At 37.0% G+C, this 26,753-nt stretch overlaps 1 protein-coding gene across 5 annotated transcripts; it reads left to right on the top strand.

Moving 5' to 3' along the window:
* Positions 1–21: 21 nt before the first annotated feature.
* On the top strand, positions 22–23,034 carry OMA1 (OMA1 zinc metallopeptidase). Of its 5 annotated transcripts, none has more exons than XM_076340083.1 (9): positions 22–51; positions 1,232–1,760; positions 2,188–2,416; positions 3,501–3,674; positions 3,770–3,877; positions 5,493–5,621; positions 10,048–10,122; positions 12,023–12,172; positions 19,642–23,034. In XM_076340083.1, exons 2-9 carry the CDS (start codon positions 1,252–1,254, stop codon positions 19,858–19,860), a joined length of 1,593 nt encoding a protein of 530 aa, XP_076196198.1. In that variant the 5' UTR covers positions 22–51; positions 1,232–1,251; the 3' UTR covers positions 19,861–23,034. The 5 variants fall into 5 exon arrangements, with proteins under 5 accessions (XP_076196198.1, XP_076196196.1, XP_076196197.1 ...); XM_076340081.1 differs by lacking the exon at positions 22–51 and adding an exon at positions 167–497; XM_076340082.1 differs by lacking the exon at positions 22–51 and adding an exon at positions 167–268.
* The last annotated feature ends 3,719 nt before the right edge of the window (positions 23,035–26,753 follow it).

A 26,753-nucleotide genomic window follows, 5' to 3' on the forward strand; every position in this document is an offset into this window, starting at 1 on the left:
CGGGTCCGGGCGCCACGGCCGCCCCCCTCATCTCACGCGCCGGGGCCCGAGGTAGGGGGGCGGAGCTTTCGCAAGGGCCGCGGCGACGGGGCGCGAGCAGGCGGGGGCGGGAGGGGCGGAGGCCGCCGCCTAGAGGGAAGGGGCGCCGAGCCGAGGTCTGCCGCTGGGCCCCTCCCGCCTCCCGGCTACCGCCCTCCGCGTCGGCCCGGCACCGACGGCGTCTCCGCGTCGGCCCGGTCTGACCCCTCCTCCTCCGCCTCTTGGGGTGGTGAGTAGGGGAGCCCGGTGGAGGAAGTCTTTCCTGGAGCAGATCCCAAGGACGTCCAGCTGTGACGGCGGCCAGAGCTGACCCCGCCCCGGGCGGGCGCCGCAGAGTGACACGTCTCCCTCTCTCCCCCCGCCTCCTCAGTTTGCCCATATCACGATAGTCGCGCCAGCACTGAGGCCGGGGGGTTGTTCGCGTGCGGGATGCCGGGCGCCGAGGGCTGGCAGCCGAGGTCAGCACCCAAGGGCGACTCGGGGCATCAGGCCGCTGCCAGAAAGGGAGGACAAGCAAAAGGCGGGTGGAGCCGACGGTGCGGTTCCTCTCTCTGAGAGGGGCGGCGATGCCGGCGGGGGGTGGGGAGGGAAGCGGAGGCCGCTGTTAGAGCCAGCGGGTGAAAATGACCGCCGCGGGGGCTGGCCGGGCGCCGGGGCCTGCCCGGCGGGAAAGCATTTCCATTTTATGCCCCGAGAGTAAGAGGGTACAGGCTGGGAGGCACTTGATTTTTCTGTGTTGAGTCATTTTGTTTCGAGGCCGGGTGCAGCAGATATGCACCCTGCGTTCAACAGCAGAGTATTACCAAAATGCTCAATAGATCCTGGTTTTCCTCAGTATGTATGAATGGCACCTGTGGCAAGGAGCCCAGCATGGAAAGGTGACGATGCACACATGTCTTCCACAAGGGACACCTGCAGTCATTCTGATCTGGTGGTAATAAAAACAAAAGAAAAAAATCACACTTTGTTTTGTTCTCAGTGATGTAAGACATTGACTTTTTCCACAGTTGAAAGCAGATTGGTACCTTAAAACTGCAACAGGACGCAGTTGTAACTGTGACTTTTTTTGTGCAATGCAACTTTTGGTAAACAAATACATGGTATCTGTTCAGAAGACATGAGGTAATGTTTCAGAGTTTCATGTTTGTCTGGTTTTCTTAAAACCTCTCTGCTATTTTTTTCTTTGTTTCAGGGTAACCAACCAAAGAAGTTATGAATATCATCTATGGTCTAAAGTTGTTGGGCAAGAACTGTATTTTTTTTCGTTTGGCTTCTTTGACCAAGCAGGGGAAGTGCAATAATCTCTATAGGTTTTACAAGGGATATTGCCGAACTCAAGTCAGTTGTACACAAGATAGATGCCAAAGGCTGAATTTGAGTGGAAATACTAGAAACTGTTTTTTGACTGGAAGCCCTGACTCCTATAGAAACTTCATTGGTAAAGGACTGCGGTGTCTTTTGAACGTCCCAAATACAGAAGTGTACAAGAATGCACACCACAGTTCAGGAAGGTTTTGCTTCCAGTCTTTTCGGCCATTGGGGGAGAAGATCACATCCCTCCAGATCAGTTCTGTAGGACAACTCCCACATCACTTTTCTGCTTGGAACATTCAGATCATCAGGTCTTTTCACACATCACCATCATTTCAGGCTGCACCAGTTCCTCTTTTCTGGATTATTGTTAAGCCAGCTCAGAAATTATTTGCTATCATTCTTGGCAGGTAAAATACTATCTTACTTCCTCTCTCAGTGTAAGACCCCATTATGGAAAGATGTGTGCATGAGTTTGTGGAGAATGGTAGGTGTATTTGTAGTGTTTTCATTTTAATATCTTTGCAAAATTTTGTAGGACTGGGGCCTAGACTGACGGTTTGCTCAACAAGAAGTTGTTTCCATTATCAGAGGTGTTAGATGTATCTTTTGCTCTTCTCATTTACATGTGGTAGAGGGAGATGAACCAAGACACTAAGGGGCATTCCTTATTTTCCTGTGGGAGGGAAGAAATGGAGTGGAGTAGAAGCCAATTACAGTATAACCTTCCATAAGCTCTTACATGAGGTGAGACTGTAATAGAGAATACAGCAAGGGCAGACACTAACAAATTCCTTTTTAACTACGTCCTAAGTTAACACTGTTTGTATCTTACAGGAGCATAAGAAACTGGTGGAAGGCACTTCCTCCTAATAAACAGGAACTTTTTAAAGAAAGTGCGAGAAAAAATAAATGGAAGATACTCCTGGGTGTCAGTAGCTTAGGAGTTTTATTTGTTGTGTTTTATTTTACTCACTTGGAGGAGACACCCATCACTGGGCGCACTCGACTGTTGGTGTTTGGAAAAGGGCATTTTAGGGAACTGTCACAGATGGAATATGATATGGTAAGATTTTAAAGAAAAATTCAAAATACTCTAAAACTGTTGATGCTTTTTTTTAGTGATGAGATAGTCCAATTAATGAGATGGGCAAACAAACCTTGTGGTGTCCTTGATAAGGTTTGAACTTCATGCTCAGAACCCTGCAGAGCACCCCCATCAGTTACCCCCTCCTCTTGTCCCCCTCCTCTTGTCCCCATCCTTTTTAAGAGTTCCCTTTCCATCAGCAAACCACTCAGGGGCACATGACAGTTAAAGAGCATGTTACATGTATGTAGCAAACATTTCTAACTGTGTTACTGTAATATAACAAGAAATATAGAAATCTGGTAGAAGCAATAAAAGCATAGCTAATAGGCATATGCTGAGATCTGTCTCATTTTCTGTGCTGATTTGAGCATTCTTTGGCACTTGTTTAAGGTCCTCTCTTCTAAGCTGTCACTTTGTAAGGTAATACTCTCCACCTGCATTCAATTCTACTTCTTTTTTTATTGGACCGGCTCATTTTTCTTTAACTGCTTTCTTTTAAACTGTCCATTGCATTAATTTCTATAATTCTGAGTTCTGTGGCTTTCTGTTCTAAAGCCAGTGAAACTTGATAATCCATATACAAATGTCACTGTATTCCCATCTGACAGAGAATGTGAGATAAGGACAGAAGGAGTACAAGGATACATTCAAATTACATGTTTTGTATAAATTTGTCCACCTTACAAATTACAACAGAAATATACAGATACAGAAAAATTATAAATTCAGATAGAAGTTCAGGAAGGTATAGAAAGGTTGCCAAATTGTGATGCCAAGACTAACTGCGTATTAGGAAAATGCCAGATACAAGAGGCTGTAGGACCAAGTTTATGCTATCTTATTTTTGATCTGTGGTCAGTTTACTTCCTTTTAAGTTTATTAATCCTTAACTTGTGGGTCTGAAAGCCTGAACTCTAGTATATTGGCTTTGGCTATATGAAAGAAAAAATGTATTAAAACTTAGATTTAACTAAGTTGTGTGTAGCCACTAGGTTAGTTTACCAATTAGTCATTTACTGTGTGTTTTTTCTGCATGGCAATCAATGAATTTTTTTTTCAGTGGATGGAGGAATTCAAAAGTAAAATGTTACCTGAGACAGATGCACACTATCAGGTTGTGGAGAGAGTTGTTCGTCATTTATCTGAAAGCAATAAGGACATCCCACAGGTCTCAGCGCTCAAGTGGGTTATCCATGTGGTAGACGAACCGGGTGTAAATGCTTTTGTGCTTCCAGTAAGTTGAACCCAATACAAAAATTATTAGTAATATTGAAACAGCATTTTATTTATGTGTCTTCTACTTAATTTTCACTCTCTTTTTGTTTACAGAATGGCCAAGTGTTTGTTTTCACTGGATTGCTAAATGCAGTTTCTGATATTCATCAGCTGTCTTTCATTTTGGGACATGAAATAGCTCATGCTGTGTTGGAACATGCAGTAAGTATTTAAAGCAAGCTGTCTAAAATTCTTAAATGAATTCTAATTACTTTAATTAAGATTTTTCCTATCACTACCAACCAAAGTTTCAGTGTGAGTCTTTCTAATTAATGAAGGACTGAGTTTGAAATGAGAGTATTCTGATACAGTATATCCTTATTACTCATGTAGTACTTAGTAACTGTCAGAAGTCCTGTAGTAGTCAGTGTTAGCACAAAGGCTGCCAGTTTTTTTTTCATAACTGTATGGATGGATTATGGCTCACTATTAACAATCATTTAGAACCTGATCTGGAGATGCTTATCCTCCTATAGTGCAGACATAAGGAACTAGAGGCACTCAGTAACTTGGTTTGTTACTCCTAGACTCGTCAATATCTACAGAAGTGGATATACTTTAATAAATTATTCTAAAATACATTATATTTTTCTTATAGTAGCACACAGTTTTAGAATGCCAAACTCCAGAATGCCTGGACCTTGATTCTGCATTTACAGATGATTGCTTTCACAGACTTAATTTTTCATATCGTGACATGGATGTGTTGAAATTGGTAGTTCTTTGCCATTTGAACAGAATGGAGGCAATAATTTTGTTGTGCTTTGTAGATACAACTATGAAAAAAGAGGATGGTACGGAAATACGGCTCATACTGTTCTAGATTGGCATGATTTGCTAGAAAGTGCTTCTTTCTTCCAAATTGATTTATTTCTGTGCATGTCGTTTTAAAAAATTGTATTCATTACCTATCCATCAGTTTGAGAAGACATAATGAGAAGCTTGTAAACATAAAGATCCTGCTAAAATTGCAAAGCTAATCTGGAAATGGGTAAATATATTTTAAAGGCAGTGGAAATACAGGAGAATTGCTTTACTGCATCTTGTATGATTTTGGATGAGCAACAGTTCACATCATAGTTTCTTGGGCTCAGTTGAGCCAACTAACTTGTTACACTTCTAAAAAAAATATTTCTAATAATAAAAAGAACTTACTTTGTTTGTATGGAACCTGTATTACCCAAGCGGCATAGGGAAAAGTATTGTATGTGCCGACTTATAGGTGCTCAGATCAATTTGTTGCATGTCAAATAGAGCTCTGAAAAACAGAAGAATTTCAATTTCTTTCTTCAGGTTCTCTTAGTTTCTGAAATTAAAGGAATGCAACAGAAAATAAAGAATAAATATATTATGCCTAGTGTCCCCTTATCCCATTAGTGTTCCTGTCTAAATGATGTCTATATCTTCTCAAATTAATGTAAAGAACAGTCTTCTAGGTGTTTTTATAGATTTTTCATTCCAACTGAGGTGTTTCATGGCCTTTTTACTAAAGAACTCTGCCTGCATGCTGCTGTCATCTCAAGCTTTGAATCTCTCTAATTGGGAGATAGCAAAAATGTGTTTGTTCCAGCTGTACTTACGCAGTTGGTGTGGATTCTAGACTGAAAGTACCTTGTATCCAACTGGATTTTTTTGTGCAAGCAGGCGAGCTTGTGCTTGCCCTGTTCCTGTGGCTGCATAGAAAAAAAAGTGATTTTTACAGTGTTTCCAAATTCTGTTATGTTCTAAAGAAACGTCAGACAGTAAGGAATGAAAATGGGACAATTTCTGTTTGCAGGCAGAGAAAGCCAGCCTGGTTCACTTCTTGGATTTTCTATCACTCATCTTTCTCACTATGATTTGGGCCATCTGTCCCCGTGATAGCTTGGCAGTTGTTGGCCAGTGGATTCAGAGCAAGTTGCAGGAGGTAAGACTGACATTTTGTATTATTCTTCCTGAGTTCCATGGAAAAACATTTTTAATCTTAGGGAGATAGTACCACTAAATAGTATGTTTGGGGCAAAAAGGCAAAAGGAGAAATATTATAAACAAAAATTAATATTTGAGTATGTTTTTGAATGAAATAAGTTTTTATAAATCTGCGTCTGCTTTAGTTGATATATATTTTCATTTGTCATCTTGAAGAACTTCAGATTTCCCTAAATCTAAAACTGGATTTAACTGAACAGGCTCCGAGTACCTGCTTGCCAATTACATTAGATGATTGTCTTTTTGAAATGTAGCTCACCCTTTAAAGTTATATATGTTGAAATGCGATGTTTTTATTTTGAGTAGTTGTTAAATTGTTTCTAAACCAAATAAAATATATGGAACTCTTTAAATACATTGTTAGTAGTAAGAATGGTTTCTAAAATAAGAAAATTGAGAATCTAAACACTCTTTAAAAGTCTAAACCATGCTATAATAAAACTACTGAAATAATCTTTTCAGACAGCATATATTCCAATAAAGTAAAATTCAGAGGCTTTGTGGTGCTATTTTTCTTCAGTGGTCTAATTTACTCTCTGCCTCCGGACAGTTACTGATTCGTTTCTTTTTAAAAAAGTGGGTTTTTTTTAAAGAAATTTTGCTTACATCATAAAACTTGAATCTGAATTTAAGTGAAAGAGCTCTTTGATTTCTTTGACTTCTCTTGATGCTTTTCCTGAGATTTCCTCCAGTTCCTCAAAAACATAAAATTAAACATAACCAATCTGTTTTGGTAGTTCTTATGCTAATGGGTAGATGTGTGGATTCTGAACATAAATTATCTCTAAAGAACTTGGATATTTGTACAAGTAGCTAAGAAACCAATACATTGATGAATGCTAGCCAGAGTTTTGAAGAGCTGAATTTGGAAAAAGCAAAGTGTGAATCAATCCTGAGACTGCTCATAATTTAGACAGCAAGATTTAACTCCCTGTCAGCATCTTTTCTCCTCTCCTAGGCTAACTGCAACTGATACTTTGGTGTCGTGGATTGGAGTTGTGCTTTAGATTGCAAATGGAATCTGGGTTTAAGCTCGTAGTCCTAGTGTGCTATAGGAAAGATCTATCATATATGAGATACTATTGTACAGTAATGTCCTGGTTTAAAACTCTGATCAAAATCATCTTCAGTAACATTAAACGTATCCATATGTAATGCAGAATAAATAAGTGATTAATACTGGTAAAGTTTTCGTCCCATATACAAAAGATGCTGAACAGAAATTTTTGTTTCTGTTAGTCACCCAGGAGTGCAACATCTGTTTGTTTCCTCCATTCAACATTTGCCTGTTGTGCTTATGTGAAAATGAATTTTTCTGCACATTTTCTCAGGTTGTTGCTTTTCCTCTTCTTCCATAACTGTATTTTACTTTTTGAAGTTTTAGCATCCCACTCTATGAAACGGTTATTTAAGCCACATTGCAGTACTTGCTTTGGTTTCAGTGTTTGTTTTTCTTTTATGTCCTTAGAGGCTTAACTTTTTTACCTACTGACTATCGTTTATTTTTTATTATTGGCTATGAGTAGTTTTCAGTGACCCTTTGTAGGCCTTTTGGCATGTCAGCTCCAGTTCTGCTTTTTTTCTCCAAAGCTAGTGGGTTTGCTTGCCTTAAGAAATTGTTAAATTCTCTTATGGGATTCATTCATGGTTGTTCTTTAGTCATGTATTTCTGAACTGAAACATGTTGGCTTTGCTTTTACAGCAGCAGTTATTTTATATGGGAACGAAAGCCTAGGAATTGTTCTTGGGATAGCACAAAGCATGACTCTGAGTTTTACTCACGTCCTGCATACTAGTATGTACAGATACAGTACTTCATATTCCCTTTCTTGTCCACCTCACACCATCACATCTGTATTTCATGTGGAAACTGGTGATTTTGGATAGTCAACTTACCTGGGGCTTCCTTTTCTCTAACATACACAGACAGCTCTGGTAATTGATTTGAAAAAATCAAATCTGTCTTTATGATGTTCAATTTCTGACAAGGATTTTAGATCAGAGTTTGAAGATCTAATTTTTCAGTCCAGCACATTCACAAAAGATTTTTTTAAAAAATTCATTTTTCAGTAGTGGATGAGTAGTATTGTATGTTAGATGCATCAAGACCTTTTATGTGACCACTGCCAAGACTTTATTGGCTAGAAGCGAACTGTGAAAGAGAGCCAAGTTTTCCTATGAGATTCAGATTATCTTATAGTTTTAATTTTAGATCTAAGGAAGAAACACACAGAATTGCCAAAAATTGCAGAGGACACGTTTAAGTCTCTTACATGTTAATGAAATTTTGGTACTGATCAGAACATAACAAATCTGGAACCTGACTTGGTCTTAAGCTATATCTAGCATAAGAATTGCTATATGGAATCACACCGGAGTCTGTTTAGGCTCGTATCTTGTTTGTGACTGGCCAGTAGCAGATACACAGAGGAAAAGTAAAGGAAATAACAGCAATTATAGGGTGATAGTTTCTTCAGATGCCATCCCTGCTTCTGCAGTCTGCAGCATGGGTAGGTCCTGAACTAGAAATTGCATTAGTGTTGTGTTTATTTTTAAAAATACAGCCATATTTTTGCTGGCAGTATTGGGATAGACATACAGGTAAATAGTCATACCCTAGTGCTTAACTGTTAATGCAAATAAAATTATTTAAGGGGTAAGAGTTTAAATGTTGATCTTTTTATTACCACCTTCTTGCTGTCCTAGATCTCTCTTTTTAGATGGTCTATTAAGACACATGCATTCAGACCATCAATTTCCTAGTTCTTAAACTTCTGCAAATATTTTTGAGATGGATGCTACCCTGTTCTTATTTAAAATTGTTGTAAACCTCCCAGAGAAGAAAACCACAAATGCTTGTAACTGAAGAGATAGAAAACAGCCTGTTGTGTAAGCCTCTGTTCCAGTTAGTGCTTTGGGTAGTCCTGTTGCCTGTTACCAGTTTCATTTCTGTGTCTGAGAAATGTTTAATTATTAAACAAGTAGTTTATCTGGCTAACTGGGAAATGGTGCTTCAGGAATATGTGACAGACTAGCCAGGGATATCTTTGCCGTTTAGTGAATATATGCACTCCAGTAGACCCAGAGCACTTTTCAAGGCAGTAGAAATATATATTCCACTTCAAATAATGACTTTCTCTTCAGAGGATTATAAAAATAAATTTATAATTACCATGTTTAAGGTCTGTAAGGAAATTAAGACTTTAGAAAGTGACCTCGTCTATGGTTACTTATAAACCAGTGTATTTGGCTTGAAAAAACCTGTAGAGGATCAGCTTTGGTTGGCTTTTATTTTTGACCTAGTAAAGAAAAACTATCAGTACTACTTTAGAAAGAAGCAAAAAGTTACAGATATCTTTATGTACTCAAGGGATTGGACCACTTCTTTTGGTGCTTTTCATTTCTATCTGTTTTTTCTTTTTTTTTTTTTTTTTCCCCCTGGAACGTATAAGGAAGACATGTTTCATTAACCAGACAAAGAGCTGATAAAACCTCTTTCTCTTCACTAACCATGCACATCCCCATTTTTCAGTTGATATTTCCTAATCGATGCCCAGACCAGAATGTTGTGACATGTTCCTTATCTCTGCAGGAGCAGGCTGTTTTAACCAGGCCTGATTTGCATTTACTATAACCTGTTATACTAGGGCAAGGCTGCCCAAATCTACATGAATTATATATGCCTGAAGATCCTGAGTTATATGACTAAATAACCATTTGAGAAAACTACCACTGTTTCTTAGTGTGTGTTAATACAATGTCATACCCTAGAAAAAAGGGAGAGGAGTTGGTCAGATGTATGTCTTCTAGTTTGATTTCTCAAGGGCAATTTGCAACTTGTGTTGGGGGATAATCATGACAAAGGAGTGATTTCTGCATGAAAATGTTCATGGCTATGCCATACTGTGGGCTGTTTACCATACCAAATAGATCATAACAGGTGTAAAGACAGTTGTCATAAAAGTTTAAGGGAGCCACTGGAATTTTTTACATAGAGTAAAAAAATCTTAACACCAATTTTTACATACATAGAAAAACCTTAATGCCAATAAAAGTGAAGTGAAAAAATTCTCGTTTAAAGTTGGCATTGACCCTTTGATTGCTGCAAAATGCTGTGAGAGTGGCTGATGAGAGGGGCCATGAAAATATGTATAATTTGAATTAATTTCCACTGAATACAAGATCAATGAGTTACATATAATGGAATTAAAGATTACATTAAGAAAATGAATACTGATCACATGCAATGTGAACATGATAGATAAACATCTTTTCTTATGAGAAGGTTAGAAAACTAGCTACAGTACTCTAGCTTTGTACACATTCAAAACCAAGAAATAGAGCTTTGATGTGCTTCTTTGCAGTTTATGTTTGATAGACCGTACAGCAGAACATTGGAGGCTGAAGCTGATAAAGTGGGACTTCAGTTTGCAGCAAAGGTAACTACAACTGGTTTGTTTCGTTAGCAATTTACCAGACATTTTCTATTATAATCAAAGGGAGTTTCACACTTCATGCAGAGGTAAACTGTGTGTGGGAGGGTTCCCAAATTTTTAAAGATATGTAGATTAAAGAACGAATGGGAAATAAAACAGTTTGTAGGCAAAGACAAAGTCATTCTGGCTAAACTGTAGGTAATAAAATTGAAACTTTTAAAGTTGTGCATTATTAACTGCACAGTATACTTTCTATGTAGTTTATTACTATTAGAAGAAAAAGCTACGTATTTATAAAAAGGAGAATGCCAAATAGTGAACTTCTGTAAGTAGGATATATTTAACGGTATGTAAAGATATAAATTACCCTTTAGATTTTTGTTTCACTTAGTTTCCATCTGTTGTGGGAAGTTCTGAGGAATGCTTTACTATATTGTAGTGTACCTAAAATATTCTAATCTATAATATCTATTCTCATAACAATGCAGTAAAATTTAAGAACTTTTTGATATTGTGATTATATTTTCTGTGATTGCTGATAATTACGAAGTATATCAGTATTGTTCTAGTATTTAAAGATTTAGTTTAAATACAGCCATAAAAATAATGTGGCTTCACTAAAGTAGGACAAAAATTTGGTCAGAAACTACTTGGCATTTTTTTCGTAATTTGTTTTTTCAGTCACTTTTTTTTTGTTCCTGTGGATTTTAATTCTAAATTAAAGAAACTAAAACAACTCTTTCACTTCTAGCTAAGTGCAATAGAACTAGATAAGTGTTAGATAACTATGAGAGCAGCACCATCTAGTGTTAATAATTCATAAGGAAAATTTCCTTTTCTTAATAATTATTAATATTTCTTCAAGGAAGAGTTTTTAAAATTAACTTTGATTCTGGGTTTGAAACTGCATTTGTAGTTTAAAGTCATCTAAGGGAATAACAACAATCCATGAAAAAAATGTAACTGCTGTGTGGGTGCTCACTGCTTTGTAATACCTAAGATGTAGGGCCATACCAGAAACAAACAAGCAAAGTGGTATCTCAACATTTCTCTGCTTGTGCAGATAATCTTTTTATAATAATAATTTTAAGAAATAAATTGAAAGGATAAAGTACCACTTCTGTATTTCTGGGTGGGGGGAGTAATTTTCTTACCTGCTGAGTACTCATCTCTTTTTCTCTTAAATGAAAATTAATGTAAGAAATCTTGTTCTTTTTTCCCCTCCACTTAAATGCAAATATAAAGGAGTCTGTTGGTGGTACACAAATGCCATTCTTAAAAGTTAGTGTTCCATGAATTTCTATGGTTAAATATATACTTCTATGGAGAGAGAGAGGAATTCTGCAGAATTACTATTTTAATCTGTTGTGGATTACACAGATCACCCTTGAAGAAGGCAGTGTAATCACTTACAGAAAAGCCTTTGCAGTTCATTTTTAGAGATATTTAAGTATGAATTATTATCACTTTATATTTTTGACTCTAAACTTCTTCCTGTAAATTTGCCTAAATCTGTGGAGATTATTAATTTGTTCTTCTGCTGTACTATGTCTAGCAAATATAACTTAGAATAAGCAGCTGAGTTTTTTTTAAAGAACAAGTACACGTCAGAAATCATGAATCTGTTTTTCTCCTGAATTGTCTAATTCAGGTGTAAGTTTTTTAAGATTGGTGGAATTACATAGATGTTAAAAGGAACAAATCCAGTGTCTATCTGGATGAGTTTCTTACTGCATTTAGATATTTTAGAACAGCCTTTTCCTGTCAGGTATGAGGGGTACCATCTAAACAGCCTTCAGAGATTTAAAATTTAAGATGTCTTTTGTAATTCAATATCCATTAGAATGTGTGTTGTATTACTTCAAAAATAATAGTAGTGTATACATTTCCTTTCTGTTTTCAGGCTTGTGTGGATGTACGAGCAAGCAGCGTATTTTGGCAACAAATGGAATTAGCAGAAACCATTCAAGGGCAGCCTAAGTTACCAGAGTGGCTCTCCACACACCCTTCTCATGAAAATAGAGCTGAGCACTTAGACCGGCTTATCCCAGAGGTAAGCAGAGTTGAAGGAAGGGTGTCTTTTTCTCTTAGGAAGCTTGCCAGAATTAGTTTGGTATTGATTCATGAGCTACTTTGGTATTGTTTCATGATCTACTCTTTTAGCATTGTGCTTATCTTCCTCTTTATCCTTATAGAAATTTTCTGTTACAAAGCTCTCAACCTTAAAGGTTTTATTAAATGAGGAAAAATTAAGATAGCATAGGTAAAATGTAATTATATTCTAGTTTTCTTTTTCTTTTCTGATTGAATTGTAGTATTTTTGCTTTCAAATGGCCTTCCTGGTGTAGATGTGACAGTGTCACAGTTCTCATCCATTCTTATCCTTTTTGCCATTTTGGAAGCCAGTGTTTAAGTTGGGTCCCTAAACTGTCTTGACTTCTCTTGCTTTGGTAGCTAGCCCTAGGCTGTCAAATAGAGAATGTTCCATCCTATCCTGTCTCTCTCACTGATGTAGGATTGAATACACCTTGAATAACTGTGCCTCAAAAGAGTGTCAGATCCCCAGTAGAAGATTTCTTAATAGCCCTAGTTATGATAGGTCTCTGTAGGTTTTGCAGCCTGCTTTTTTTCTTCACATCTCTGTTCCGTCACATAGGGAGCAAATTTTACCCTACTCCAAGGAACTTGAGCTAATTCACACAATTGCCCATCAATTTGCAGTCTTTTCTCTGTTCTTTCTTTCAGATTTCCTCTCAGAGGAATGCCGAGTGGATAGCTGCTTGGGGATTCTCTTAATTTGATGTGCTACTCACTGGTAGCTTAAGAACAGAGAACTGTTCCAAGTTTAGTAATCTTAGTTTGTTTACTATTTCTTTAAATAGTGGGGTTTTTAACTACAGAAAAATAGCATGGATTGTTTTTTGCCTAGTTTTTTCTTTTTAAAAGATAGTGTTAAAGCACTTCACAACAGCACTATTTTTCAGCAAGCTAAACTGTGTTTGGAAATTCCCTTTCTTATAACCAACCGGTAATTTCTTTTTCCTTCCCCCCCCCCCCCCCCCCCCCCTCAGTTACTTTAAGTCTTTCTCAGTTCCAAACTGTAAAGACAGTTGAAGATTTATTGGCAGAGGGAGCACTAGAATGTTGAGGTGTTTGCTGATTTCAAAGGAGAAAAAAAGATTTTTTCATTAATCCTTTGATGAGAATGAATGCAGTAAATATTCTAAATAATGGCATAAATCAAAATCAACATTAGGGGTAGGAGGTTGGAGACTGGCTAGGCTAAATATTTTAAATTAACATACACAAATTCTGTACTTTGCAAAAACAGGTTGTGAGATCATTTTGATGGATTTTCTAACACATTAGAGCAGTTGAATGGAAAACTATACTTCTTGCGGAGCCTCAATTTTAGTTAGATTGAACACAAAGGGTTCAGGATCCTTTATTTTCATATAGTTACTGACTGGCTTATAAAGTGGTAATGAAAATTGCTTCTTATGTTCTATCTACCCCAGGACTGAGCAAATAAGTTAAATAGCTGAGCAACTGTGTAGAACTGGCAATCTTGTTATTTCTGTCTTATCTCTTGTGGAGCAGGTGGAGCAAACTTCATATTTTATAGCCACTCTCACTTCCAAGAACAGTGGAAGCTAGGAAATTTTCTTCTAAAAGATAATTGAGGAGGAGATGTTTTCATTTGCCTTTTACCTTAAACGTTCTTTGGAGTAGGATGAGAAAGCAGGGACTGAAGGCTTCCTGTTTTTAACAGTTCACTAGATAAGTGAAGTTAATACTACAAGAGTGGAATAAAAATGAAAGAAGGTATGTAGAGGTGTTGTTGGAGGCTTCTTGTCTGAAGCATTGACTCCCCTTCATCTGAGAGCTGCCTTCTTGAAGCTGGATCTCAGGCATTTAAAGGGAATCCCAGGGCTTGGTGGTTGTTCAATATCGGCGCCTTTTTGTTTCATTGTTCACATACTTAAAGCCTTTTAGAACAGTACGTTTACCATATATTAATGGTCATTAGATATTCAGAGCCCAGGGGGAGAAGCCAGATTTCGAAAAGGGCCTTTTTATCTCTCTAGTATCTCTGTGAAGAAACTGTACTACTTAGACTCAGTATCAGATTCATCGTGAGCAAGAAACAAGGGTTTAAATCCTGAAAAAAACCTGCTGGGTTTTACCTTTGTACTTGACTTTGAATATTACTTCAGTTGAAATTGCCCTTCCTCTGAAGATATGAATGAAATAAATGTGTTTGTATTAAAGATACTGATACAAATATTGTTGTATTTCATATGCTGATGGTTTTGAAGCTGAAATGGTTTTCAGGACAAATTAGTATCTATTATTAGACCAGCTACTGTAGCTGGGGGTAATAGGGACAAGTTTTTGGACTTCTCAGGCCACACAGATGTTTCTCAACAGACTTCTAAGCAAGTTCACAATAAGATGCGATCACATAAAGTAAGAATTTTTCTTCAGGTAATGAAATGGCATGTCTCAACGAGGTGACTTAACAGTCTCAGGAAATGTAAATTAAAGCAGGGATATCACAGGCATTCTCTTTTCACATAATTGAAACCCATTTGATTTGCTCCCTGTCTTTTAAAGATCTTGCAGGTTTTCTGAACAAGCTGGAAGCTACAGCCAAGCTGAGGAATTACTAAATAAGAGAGCTGTAAGCAGTTACAAAGTGGTGCTGTCCTGGAAGACAATTAAGAAGACTTACCATGTTTTTAAAGGATTTCCCCCTCAGACTGGGAGAGATGTGCATTGTAAACTAGGAAAACAGAATATACTGTTAAATAGGAAACTGAAATCTCCTAGAATTCCTATGTGGAAGGTGGTGAAATGCTCGGTAAAGGCCCATGCATTTTTTTTTTCAGAAGAAATCTTAAAATAATTTTGTACTAGCGGGAAGGATGCTTACCATTGTCCTGGAGAGAAAAGTTGTGGAAGTGTAGTGCCAGAGGGAAGCTATAGGATCTTCTAGTTCATCTCTGAACCTTTTATTTTAATGTTCTCTGACTTGCTACAGTTTGTCTACCTTTTTCCTAGTATGCTGTCCAAATAGAACACTGTATGTGAGCTGAAGACTCAGCTATACTGAATAAAGCAGAAGGTTATCTACTGTGCCTTGCCTGCAACATAAAAATTCGTCTTGATGTGACATTTGCTTTTTTGCCATCACGTTGTTGGCTCAGATTCCATTTTTGATTCACTGTAACTCCCTTTTCCCACTCATTCTTGTGAAAATGCCATGCTGAGATCATTTTGAGAGTAATACTAAGTTGGGATATGTCACCTCTGCTGCTTCTCTTTTGTTTGCTAGGTCAATTAACTTTTTAAAAAAAAAAAAAATTAATTTACTTTGCCAAGATCTGTTCTTGTCAAATCTACATTGGCTGTTCATTATTTTTATTATTGTTTGGGTAGTTATTGCTTATTACTCAGTCTGCTGCCTTTTGGGATATTGACGATACATTTATTTTGCTTCCTTTTCAAAAATGGGTTGGTATATTTGCCCTTTGCTTGTGATGTGAAGATTACTTCAGATAGTTCTAGTACTAGCATATATTAATTAAGCCCTATCAATGTGAAAACTTAAAGGAAAATAAAAATAAAAAATACTGACCTGTGTTTCTATCCTCCCCATAAAGTTGTTAAATATTTTGTCACCATTTTCCTTTTCTGTGCCAACAGAAGCAGTGAAAGATTTGGAGTATTAGCATTATATAAAGGTTGCTTTTCTTCTCTATCTAGTAACAAATCTATCCATTCTTTTAGTAATCTTTTTACTACTACTTCATTTGTAGGACCTGTTGTCTTCCCTATGCCTGCTAATTGTAATTCATTTTGCAACTCAGCGTTTCTGATTTTTTAAATTTTTTTTTCTTTTTTTCCCTACATGCTTGTGCTATTTCTTAGTTTTTTGTCAGAATTGCAAAGTCAGAGCGTAAGTCAGCCCTGCCGAAGTAATTGCAGTTAATACACAAGAGACTATAACCCTTGGCCTGTTTTGTGGACACGAGAATGATGTGGCTTTTATACTGAGAGAGCTGACAGCCTGAGAGGTCAGATGCACTCCAAAAGACTGTAAGGGGGTTGAGATGCTGCAGTTAGCCTGGTATCTGTGACAGTGGTGAAGGATTAATACAGAGAGCTAAAAATTACTTTTTTCTGTATTTGTCTCTGCTGGTAGGCTTTATATGAAAGCAATAGGATGAGGCAGACCTCCCTAATTCTTATGCACATTGCAGGAGGTGACTGCAATTGTACTGATAAGAAAAACAGCTTCACCTTTATTACTGACAAGCAATAGTTTTGATGTTTTATTTGAGATCTCCTGAACCAGTAAGCATGCAGGTGGTCTTTATTCTGAACAGCAGTACTTCTCTCTTAAGGTTAACCTGAAAAGAACAGCATTAAACTACTGTCAGTTCCCAGGTGAATCTGCGTACTCACTCTAGCTAGTTATCCTTGTCTCCGTTCTGTCCGTCGTCTTTATTGAGAACACTCTTCAGTATAAACAGTCAATGAAACATGTTCTTATTATAATATCAATGTGCATGTGCTTCATTAAGAATGCTTTTACTTGTCCTCTTACCCAAACTGTCAAAAAACAATTTACTTGAGCAATATTAAATTACCAGATTTGAAGTGGCTAGCAATTTTGGAAGTACAGTACGGCTGACCATGTTGGGCTGTTTTATCTTTCAGGAAAAATTATATTGTAAGCTCCTCAGCCTGTTACTGGCATCTTAATGATGTTACAGAGCTACTGGCACAAAACAAAATAGCAGCAGTCAACTGAACCAGGGAAAGAACACTTTCTAACTAGGGTTGAATGTTGCATGGCAGTCACAAACATACATACAAAGACTACTTTCACTAGAGTGTGTAGTCATAGCTGTCTTTAACAGTGAGATGACATGTCAACGTAGCTTTCCATTCTCATAACTGTAGTCTTTTTAATGGCATGTGATTTGATGGGTGTTGAATAGATGCCTTCTACCTCCTTGGACAGCTTTACATCTAGCAGGAACGCAAAGACATCCAGAGGGTAAAAATGTTAACGCTGAAGTATTGTTTTTTACCTTTGCTGTTGTGACTCTAGTATTTTAGATAAGTGAAACAATGAAAATAGGCCAGGCACTATATAGCCAAGAAAACTAGAGATTTAAAATTGCTAAATTTATTTAAAAGAAGATTATGTTGCCCGTTCCAGGATACAGCCTAAATCTTTGTATTTCCATTTCCCTTGAATAATGCTGCTTGACATTAATGCAGTCTTGCAGCAGCTTATGTTCTGGAAGAGAATAAGTAAAAACTCTTGGTTTGTCATAAATGTCAGTTTAGAAGCTAACTGGTCACCAAAGCAGAATAGTGTTCAGCAGTACGGTTAACATTTGGTGACTACATGGACGATCATACTGTAGAAAAACAAATACTGAAAGCTTTATTCGTATTTTTTAGAAGTTAATCTAAGAGAAATATTTGCATGCCTAATCCAGACTTGTGTATCCAGTAATTTGAATGTTACACTTCAGCAAGAAACAGCTGAAGAAACTCTTGCTGCATTCCTGGAATGTGTCTTTTTCCAAAACCAGTTGTTAAATTTAAATGCTATTTGTTTCTAGCCATTTACAGCAAACTCTTTATCAGTTCACTGTAGTAAAGTGAGAGAGAAATATGTTTTGGTACCTCCTTATACAAAGAAATGAGTTAAGAAGCTCTGCTCTTCTATTTTAAAATCTTCTGTAGTAAGATGTTCCCAGTGTCTCCTGTGGAAGAATACCGAATTGTTTCAAAATGGTAGGCAAATACTTATGCATAAGTGTACTGGAATATTTGATTTGATATTTCAGCCACATCTAGTGTATATAAATCAAATTAAAATTTCTGCTCTGTTTTTTAAGTGCAGCAGTAGGACTGCTATGGAAACTGTGTTACTTTCTTCTTCCTCTTTAATCCATCTAGAACAAATGAATCAACCCACGCTTTCCGCTAACAGTCCCTAGTACTGGTCAGGAAGCATCTGGCTACAACTCAGGACAGGTCTGGCCATTACTTTTCAAGAATCCACGGTTATGAAGAGAAGTGGAATAAAATACACATTTGAACTTATTTTCCCGTAAAAGGATTAAAAATAAAGCTGGATGTTAATCTGCCCATAGTTTTATGCTGTTAATTGAGGCTGAGATACAGATAATACTGCATAGAAGTGACCATTGATCAGTGCTAAATATCAGGCTAGTTTTTGACTTGGTGTTTCCTTGGTGTTTCATTTTGCAAATCTTGAAAAAATAGTTCTCAGCGGAGATTCTGAAAAATTCTACATATAATATAACCCTCTAAAATTCTACATATAATATTTTTCTATATAATACATAGGAACTTGCTTTTCTTGATTAGTTTAAATAGGTCTTGTAGGAGAATCCATGGATACTAGTAGATCTGCGTACAGCCACTTGCAAAGCACTGCATTGGACTTGGTTGTGTGGTATCCATTGTTAGCTCTAAAATGAGCTGCCTGTTTTTATGGACTAATTAAAGTATGTTCAGCTTCGTTACAATGAACACCAACTTAAGCATCCTTTAAAACAGCTGACTTTATACTGTTTTATATCAATTTCTCCACGGTGCCTTTGAGACATGAGATTCATCCATTGTCATACCTTTCTCAGATTGCCCACAAGGCAGAATGATCTGGGGGGAGTGTGCCTGCGCTAATGGATTTTGATTCTCTGGGAAATTCTTTGGCTTCTTTATGCCTCTACTTTCTAATCTGTAGAATGGAAGCAATGGCACTTACTCAGTGACCAGGAGTAATTTAAAGTTTGGTCTCTTAGTGCTAATCTTTTTATCCAGAAAAACTTTTACCTTCTAGAGACATTGTTTTCTCAGAACACTTGGAAGCTGTGTATTCAAGTGCTTCTTGGAGATGAGATCACTTGTGTAACTGGACCTTAACTATACTGATCAGCCATCTGGATCTCTGTTGAACAGTTAAACGTCCATTATGTTACTGGAGACTTTTCCCTCCTTTTTTGAGTCGGACATCTATAAATAGCTACTTCAATAATAGAACATATCTGATGAAGTAAATTATACACAGCCCTTTTTTTTTTCTTGATGCAGTCATTTTAATTTACATGTGAATGTAAATTAAAAGGTACTGATGTGAACAAATATCACATAAAATAGTTGGAGAACTTCCTATTTATTTATGCTGTACCTTTTAGAGTATCCATTCTTTGAGCGACTATCTGTGAGAAAATTATTTTCAGTCTTCGTTCTTCATTTTTTTCCGTTGTTTTACCATATTGCTACATTTCTTCTCAGAAATTCTTGGTTTCTGTTGAAAAGTTGTTCAGTAACAACACAGACTCAGTATTATACTCACTAAGCTTTGTGTACAAATGCAGACCTTACTGGAAAGCCAAATCACTGACTGAAGCCTTTTTTGTTTTTCTTATTTAAATGAGCTTGATTTGTTTTCCTATGTATTCACAGGCTCTTAAAATAAGAGAAAGCTGCAATTGCCCATCTCTTTCTGGACCAGATCCTCGCCTCATTTTCAAACTGAATATGCAACATCTCCTGGAATCATCTAAAGATCAAGAAACCCCAAATTCTACAAAGCGAGATCTCTCAAAACCAAAACTGGATTTTCCTCACACTCAAAAAGTGGAAGATATGCCAGTAATTTTTGCAGTTAAACCTACAGACTAATGATAGTTTTCACTTTTTATGAAACTTGTGGTCCCTGAAGCTCTCTCTTATAACACAAATTAGTCTTTGAACCATAAAGAAGATGTAGCTACATGTATTCCATGTAGCCATAGAATATAGTCATATTCTATGTTTCTTTTATGTGATTTCTCACTCAAAGCAGTAAGGAACCATGCCCACACAAGAAGAGCAGCGTGTTGGAGCAGAAAGTTTCTTATTCATTAAGAGTTACTAAAATAAATCACTTCTCAGGGGAAAGATAATCTCGTACAATCCAGTCACACAGTGTAATTTTCAGCTTTATCAGGCTCACCTTGATCAGAGGACAGATGAGCCAGAAGCACCCCTAAAGCAGAGGAAAAAGTACAATTTTCATCACTTAAGTTGTCTGGTTTATCTTGCTGTAATTTGGGTTAGATCTATTCAGCTTCATTTGAGAAATAATGAGAAGAGCTTACTGCCTGCTCCACATATAGTATGTTTAAAAATATTAAGCTGAGATGCGGTAATAGCCTATGGGCTAGATACACCCCCACTTAATTAGGTGAATTTACTGCTGGGATTTTTCTTCTTTCTAAGGTATTTTAGAATATGGAGTGATTCAACATTTTTCTTCAAAGCAACCTGAAAGGGTTGCACAAAGTTCAATTTAAAAGAGGAGTTAAATAATTTTCAAGGAAGGCTTTCTTCTGAAAGAAACACTGTATAAGAACCATAGTTTGTAGCACTAGAATGCTTTGCAAGGATGGCTGTTGTCTTTTTTTAAATGATCAGGGTGCCTCATCAGAGGGCAGTTTTACTGCAATGACATTTCATTTGGATATATCCATTTGGATAGAAGTGATTGCTGATGTGGAAATATATTACGTAGTAGACAAATACAACAAGGTTTCTTGACTGCACAGCTTTCACAGCTGTACTTTATCCTAAAAGGTGACTTCTCTTTAGGAAACTGGCATCTAATGCTGAGCATCCTCCCCACTCCCCCTGAAGCCACACATTTTATACTGTGGAGACCAATATGCACAATATAGGCAAAGCTCTGCCTTTTGTGATGGGCTAGCCAGTATAGCCAGCATGTTAATCTTTATTTGCACATGTTTGAGTTATCCTTGCTTTGCAGTTGATGAAAACATTGAAATGTCCATCTTACAGGAAGATGTAGAAAGAGGTGGCAATGAATGAAAATAAAAAAGGGAAATCCCGTTCCTTTATCTGTTACGGATATCTGTACTTTATCTGTACTTATTATTAGGTTTTTTGTTGCTCACTTGTATTAAAATAAAAATCTGCTTCATGTATGGTAGGGTTTTACATGAAGGGGACATTCAAAATATTTTACAGTGTATTGTATTTCAAACATTCTTTTTTATATATGGAGAGGGGCAGACTTCATCATATTTCTTCAATTAAATCAGAATGCAAGCTTTTAAAAAGGAAAAAATAACCTGTTCAGTGTTGTCAGTGAATATAGTTGGAAAAAAAGATTGTGAAACAAGTAATTCCTTTACTGACTTCAGTCGATGAACCGGGGTCCTTTGAGAAATACCAGCAACTACCTAACTTATCTCTATTCAGAGGTAAGTTGATGTATCTGTAATGTTGATGATTCTAGGTCTGATTATATAGGTCTAGATTGGCTGCGTATTGCTTACAAGCTGTTTTTAAATCTTTCTACTCGCAAGAGGCAGAAGGTTCAGCCTGACCATTATTCATCCATCCATTTTTATTCTTAGTGACAGGAGTTTTTGTAACAGACATTCAGTGATGTGTTGAAGCATTTGGACATTGTCACCTGAAGGTAAACAGAAAAATACACCATTTGGATTTCCCTGTGGACCTTATAGTTCATACTGCAACACCAAGACCCCGATGCTGCTGCCTCTCTCTCTCGCTTCAGTGTCAAAGCTTGTTTTGTTATCCAGGGCTCCTGGTTGACATGCAACTTGATGCTTGTGTCTGTTAGGACTAAGAACATAGAAGAGGTTTTTATAGCGTTCAAGTTGAAGTCTGAAACTACACAAGTTTCATATTTCTACTGTCTGTTTTAAGTGGCTTAAGTATTGCAGTGGAATGCTGGAGATGCAATTTTTAAGTTCACCAAAGGAGATTATTTACGTACAAATTAAAAAAAAAAAAATAAATCGTGTAATCATGATCATGGTGATGTGAGAGAAAAGGTTTCAAGAGAGAGGCAATAGCTTACATTAGACCGACAAAGGGCTTATCTACTTTTTCCAACTATACTGGTCTAATAAAACATATTTCTCTCCTTACAAACCTTACATATGCATATACACACACGTGTGTGTGTGTGTGTATATAAAGTGCACACACAAACACAAGAGTGAGGCCTCTACACTAAAACACTATAGTTTCAAAGTCCAAAATGGGATGTTGAAAATTTCAGGTTTTACTTTACATCTTGAATTATCCCTAATATTTTTCTCAAGTGCTTTGGGAGGGGTTTCTTCCTGCTGCTTGTCTTGTGTCCAACACAGAAAATGCCTTGTGCCTCTTGGAGGGCCCTTTTTCCTTAAATTCTTACTGAATACTATACATTACATCTGTCTATATTGTTAAAGTATTTTCTTTTTTCTTTCTTGAACAGAAAAATTACAAAAATGTTGCTTTCAAAAGGTTTGGGAAGTCATAGTAAAAATTGCACTTTTTAAATTAAAGGACATTCATTTTAAGTTGTGTGTGTGTATATAATAATTTATTATTGTACATAATATGTTAATATATAAAAACTATAATATATTAATAGATTATTAATCATAATAATTATAATTTCAAACTCTATCCCTTAGGAAAATACTATGGTTGCAAGCTCCTGATGATCTGTAGATACTTTTCATTGCAGTTGTGTAACTTAGTATGTCACAGGAAAAATAGATCTAGAAGTGTTGAAGGAATTCAGTACTTGAAAGATGCATGTCGTACAAGAGAGAGAATATTGTCTAAAGTGAAAAAAGGTAAGATAGATCAGTAAAAATGCATCTGCATTTCCGCCACCAATGCTGCATACTGTACTTCACAGCTTCTTGTTGAAAGATACAAATTTCACTAAATCTCTTAATGCCTTTACTGTAGTGGGAGTGTTGAGAGATTTGATAAGCAGGGGATGTGCCTACAAGGCAGTCCTGTAATAAAAATGGCTCCTTAAAACTTTTGGTTTGTCATGTTTACTCTTTTTTTTTTTTTTTTTTTAAACTTGAAATACATAAGTGCCAGGAAAGCAAAGCAAACAGCTTTTAGAATGCTCTTTGTTCTTGGATTCTGTTTGTAGTCATTAAAAGAGAACAATCCTGCAAGCTTGATGCTTTTTTTTCATATATTACGTAGGCTGCCACAGCTTTTTTTTTTTTTAGTATGGTGTTGGTATCTCAATACTCTTGGTTGAAAAACTATTTCCAATATAATAGTCTGTTGTAAGCAATTTTACTGCCATCAAAATTCTCTCTGCTGAAAATCCTTGTTGTTTTTCCAGATCTTGGGAGCTTTTGAAGGGGGAGCAGGATGATCACAAGGTGTGGTTGGTAATAGAGGTAGCAGTATAAGACTTTTCTGTCAGCAGTACACTGTGGCTTCTTTAGCTTTCCAATCCATATTGCACAGTGTGGTTTAGTCACCTGCAGTAAGGACTGATATTAATATCTTGCATTTCTAGATCACTTGAAGCACCTCATAAATACTAGTTAAGTTTTTCTGTAATACCTGCATAGGTGGACTTTCTAACCGTTTTGCAGATACTGAAGCTCAGTAAGATAGTGATTTTAGCAAAGCTTCACAGAAGATCAGTGAAAAAATCTGCGGCTAGAACTCTGGTGTTCTGAATCATTCCTTAGCTTATGACGGCACACTGCATAATCTCTGTGTGTCTAAAACCAGAGTCCTCATAGCAAATTTAAGTGATAGGCTTTGGGTGATTGTTACACTTCTACAGTTTGTCACCTTTCAGTGTGTATCCGCAGAGGTTGGATGTACTTCTTTATGCATACTTGACTAAGATACAGTTATTTGTTCTTCATGTAGTTATTTCTAAACTACTTTCTCTTATGCATAAACTGGTTATTGTTTGTTTACTGCCTGTCATCCTAAGGAGCTGATGCCTAAATCTGTTGACATGGTGGTTATTTAATCTCAAAAAAAGTTTAACCTCAGCTTTGTGATTCCACCACAAAATCAGGGTTTGTTGTATATTTACTGTCACATTAGCTGTAAGATAACTGCATAAAAGTTGGCTACAGTTCTTCCTTTTCTGTGCCCCCACCTCATCTTTCTCTTGTGCTGCAGGTGCCTCTGCTAGAAGCAGCAAGGGCTGCTGAGAGAGTAATCAGGATAGGCAGAATGGACTCTTAATCAAGTCAAATAAAAGATGGAGTTGAATGTTCTGCCTGTGATAACTTTATTGCTGGGGTTTGCAATTGTTGGCAGATCTGTAAAGAGAACTAAGTGAGTGTCTCCAGAGTCCCTCATTGCTGCCTACGCATATTGCAGGCATCCAGTAAATGTGCTGTTTGATCTCATGGAGCCTAAGGCTACATGCCAAATATAGGCCTAGCATAATATTCCTGGCTGCCTTATTCTGGCTGTGCTGGTTAAAGGCTGCTGTTCTTGGTACGAGCCAGGGGCTCTTACCCTGATTTATGAATGTTTGCAGAGAATTGTTATCTCCAGCACATAAATTCATTACAACTATTAAACTAAGCTGAAATTGAACCTGTTGACCTGGAAGTGAATGGCTCCATAACATTTCATTAATCCTTTGAGGTGTTTAATTCCTGCTAGTTTGATATTTCAGATACGATCTTCTCTACAGATATAATAGCTTAATTAGTATATATTACATGATGTCTTTTCACACTATAGCATGTACAGTATTTATCCCCTAGAAAAGTAATTCAGTAGAGCTCAATTATAATACATTGGCTAGAGCATAAAAGTTGAAAAGGGTATGTGCAGCTGTCATATTTTAAGCATAAACATTTTTCAAAGTCTTCTATTTGTTGATATCTATCACCTTCTAAAAATTATGATCCCAAACCTTTTGTAACACCTTACTAAAATATTTCAATTTAAAATGGGATTCTGACAATACTGGATTAATTAGCAAATCATAACCAACATTTGGTGGGACAACAGTTGATAGAAACCTGATGTGTAACTTAGTCACCTGTATAATATCCTTAATACAATCTTTCATATTGTTGGAGACCAGCAAAACAGATGTGAAAATGCAAGTTTGAAGAACAACTTTCTATTTGATATGGTTGTCTTCTATATCTTAATTTGATAAAAACACTGCTGGCTGACAGCACTTTTTGGTGATAGATACCAAAATACATGCTAAACATTTATTTTGTAGCATTCAGCTTGCAAATCTTTTAGTTGAAGACGCTTGTTTCAGAGCACAAAGCTCCATGTAACAGTTCAGGACAGTGGTTCCAGTTGGAACTGCAGGGAACAGGCAAAGAGAAAGATAGTAAGTCTTTGGAATCTGGTAATTTTGCTGCTGCCTTCCTGTGAAAAGTCAGTGCGGGCACAGATACGAAGAAGCTCTGATAGCTCATCTTAGAAACAGTTCATTTAACAAGTGAAAGTAAAAATTTTGCTTGTGGCATATGCTGTATGATCTGACCTGCCTACTTTTTCCTTCAGCTTTCACTGGCATGTAGATTTTCACAGGAAAGATGTGTTTGTTATAACTGTATTGGGACATATTGTGGACAGCCTCATGGTCGGTCATTCTTTTGTTTGTAATGGCAAGTACAAAGACTGTTTTCCAAAGTGAGTTCCATGAAAATGACACAAGTTGGTTTTTTTCCTGTTCATGAGTGACATCATGGTCAAGGCCCTCCAGTTTCTCTCAGGTTCTTATCATGCCTTTTCTATACAATCCAATGTAGAAAATCCATCAAGTGCCACAGAAGTAGGGCGAGCAAACCAACATTTCAACATCAAGTCAATGTGAAAAAAGGGTGTAAGGTGATCCATGCATAAGCAACAGAAGCTACTGAAAGTGCTAAATGGGCCAAAAACCTGATAAACCTTATAGGAAGCTCTAAAGTTCTTGTGCAAGTTTCATTGCAGGTTCTTCATAGTCTCAAATACCGCTTTTGACCTTTTCAAATGGCTGTTGAGGTCAACCCAAGGGGCCACAAAAGATGCAAGAATCTGCTGAACAGTGGTATTTCTTAACTCCCTCGCTGTCTAATTTCTAGAATTGCATAGAGGATTGGGTATTTGACCCAATTGTCAAATGAAATATTTTCCCCAAACTTTTACAGGATGTTTTTTCATGTAGGTATTGAAGTTGGTTTTCTCCTGTCAGATCAGCGTGTACAGAATAGCACCCGAATTTAGATGACTCCTGCCCCAACCCAGATGCTCCCCCTCCTACCACACTCTGCAATCTAAGACTTGAGTTAATTAAATTTATCTCTTTTTCCCTTCTAGCAACATTGATCTATATTGTATATTTGGACTCTAGAGAATCAGAGCTCCTTATTCCTGCCTGGGATATGTTGTCATCAGATTTATTCCATAAATAAATAATGAAGGGGTAAATGATGAAGGAATGATGTAGGAAAGTTGCAGCAGTGTGATTGCAGCTGGGCTGCCTGAGCAACTCTTGAAACTGATGCATTGCAACACCTTCATTTTTAGTCTGGCTTTAGTAAATTATCAAGGCGATTCTCCCTTTCAGTGTTAACTGCAATGACTTTTCCCTGGAGTAAACTCGAAACATTGTCCTTGTGAGCCAGTGAATCTCATGTAGTTCTGTTGAAGGCTTTCAGTTCTTCTTTATCTGGATGGCAGATAGCTTTACAGAAAGCTGCTATCTGGCAAGCCTTACTTTCCTTTAGCGGAAGTGATCAGAAAGGAGT

Source organism: Aptenodytes patagonicus, chromosome 5 (assembly GCF_965638725.1).
Source record: "Aptenodytes patagonicus chromosome 5, bAptPat1.pri.cur, whole genome shotgun sequence".
In the NCBI taxonomy this organism is placed as follows: domain Eukaryota; kingdom Metazoa; phylum Chordata; class Aves; order Sphenisciformes; family Spheniscidae; genus Aptenodytes; species Aptenodytes patagonicus.

Bases quoted from the DNA above. Each gene is read 5' to 3' on its own strand.
- OMA1 (XM_076340083.1), top strand. From the start codon at position 1,252: ATGAATATCATCTATGGTCTAAAGTTGTTGGGCAAGAACTGTATTTTT. The intron at 10,123-12,022 runs GTAACTACAACT...TTCTGTTTTCAG, and splicing joins GACTTCAGTTTGCAGCAAAG to GCTTGTGTGGATGTACGAGC. The intron at 12,173-19,641 runs GTAAGCAGAGTT...ATGTATTCACAG, and splicing joins TAGACCGGCTTATCCCAGAG to GCTCTTAAAATAAGAGAAAG.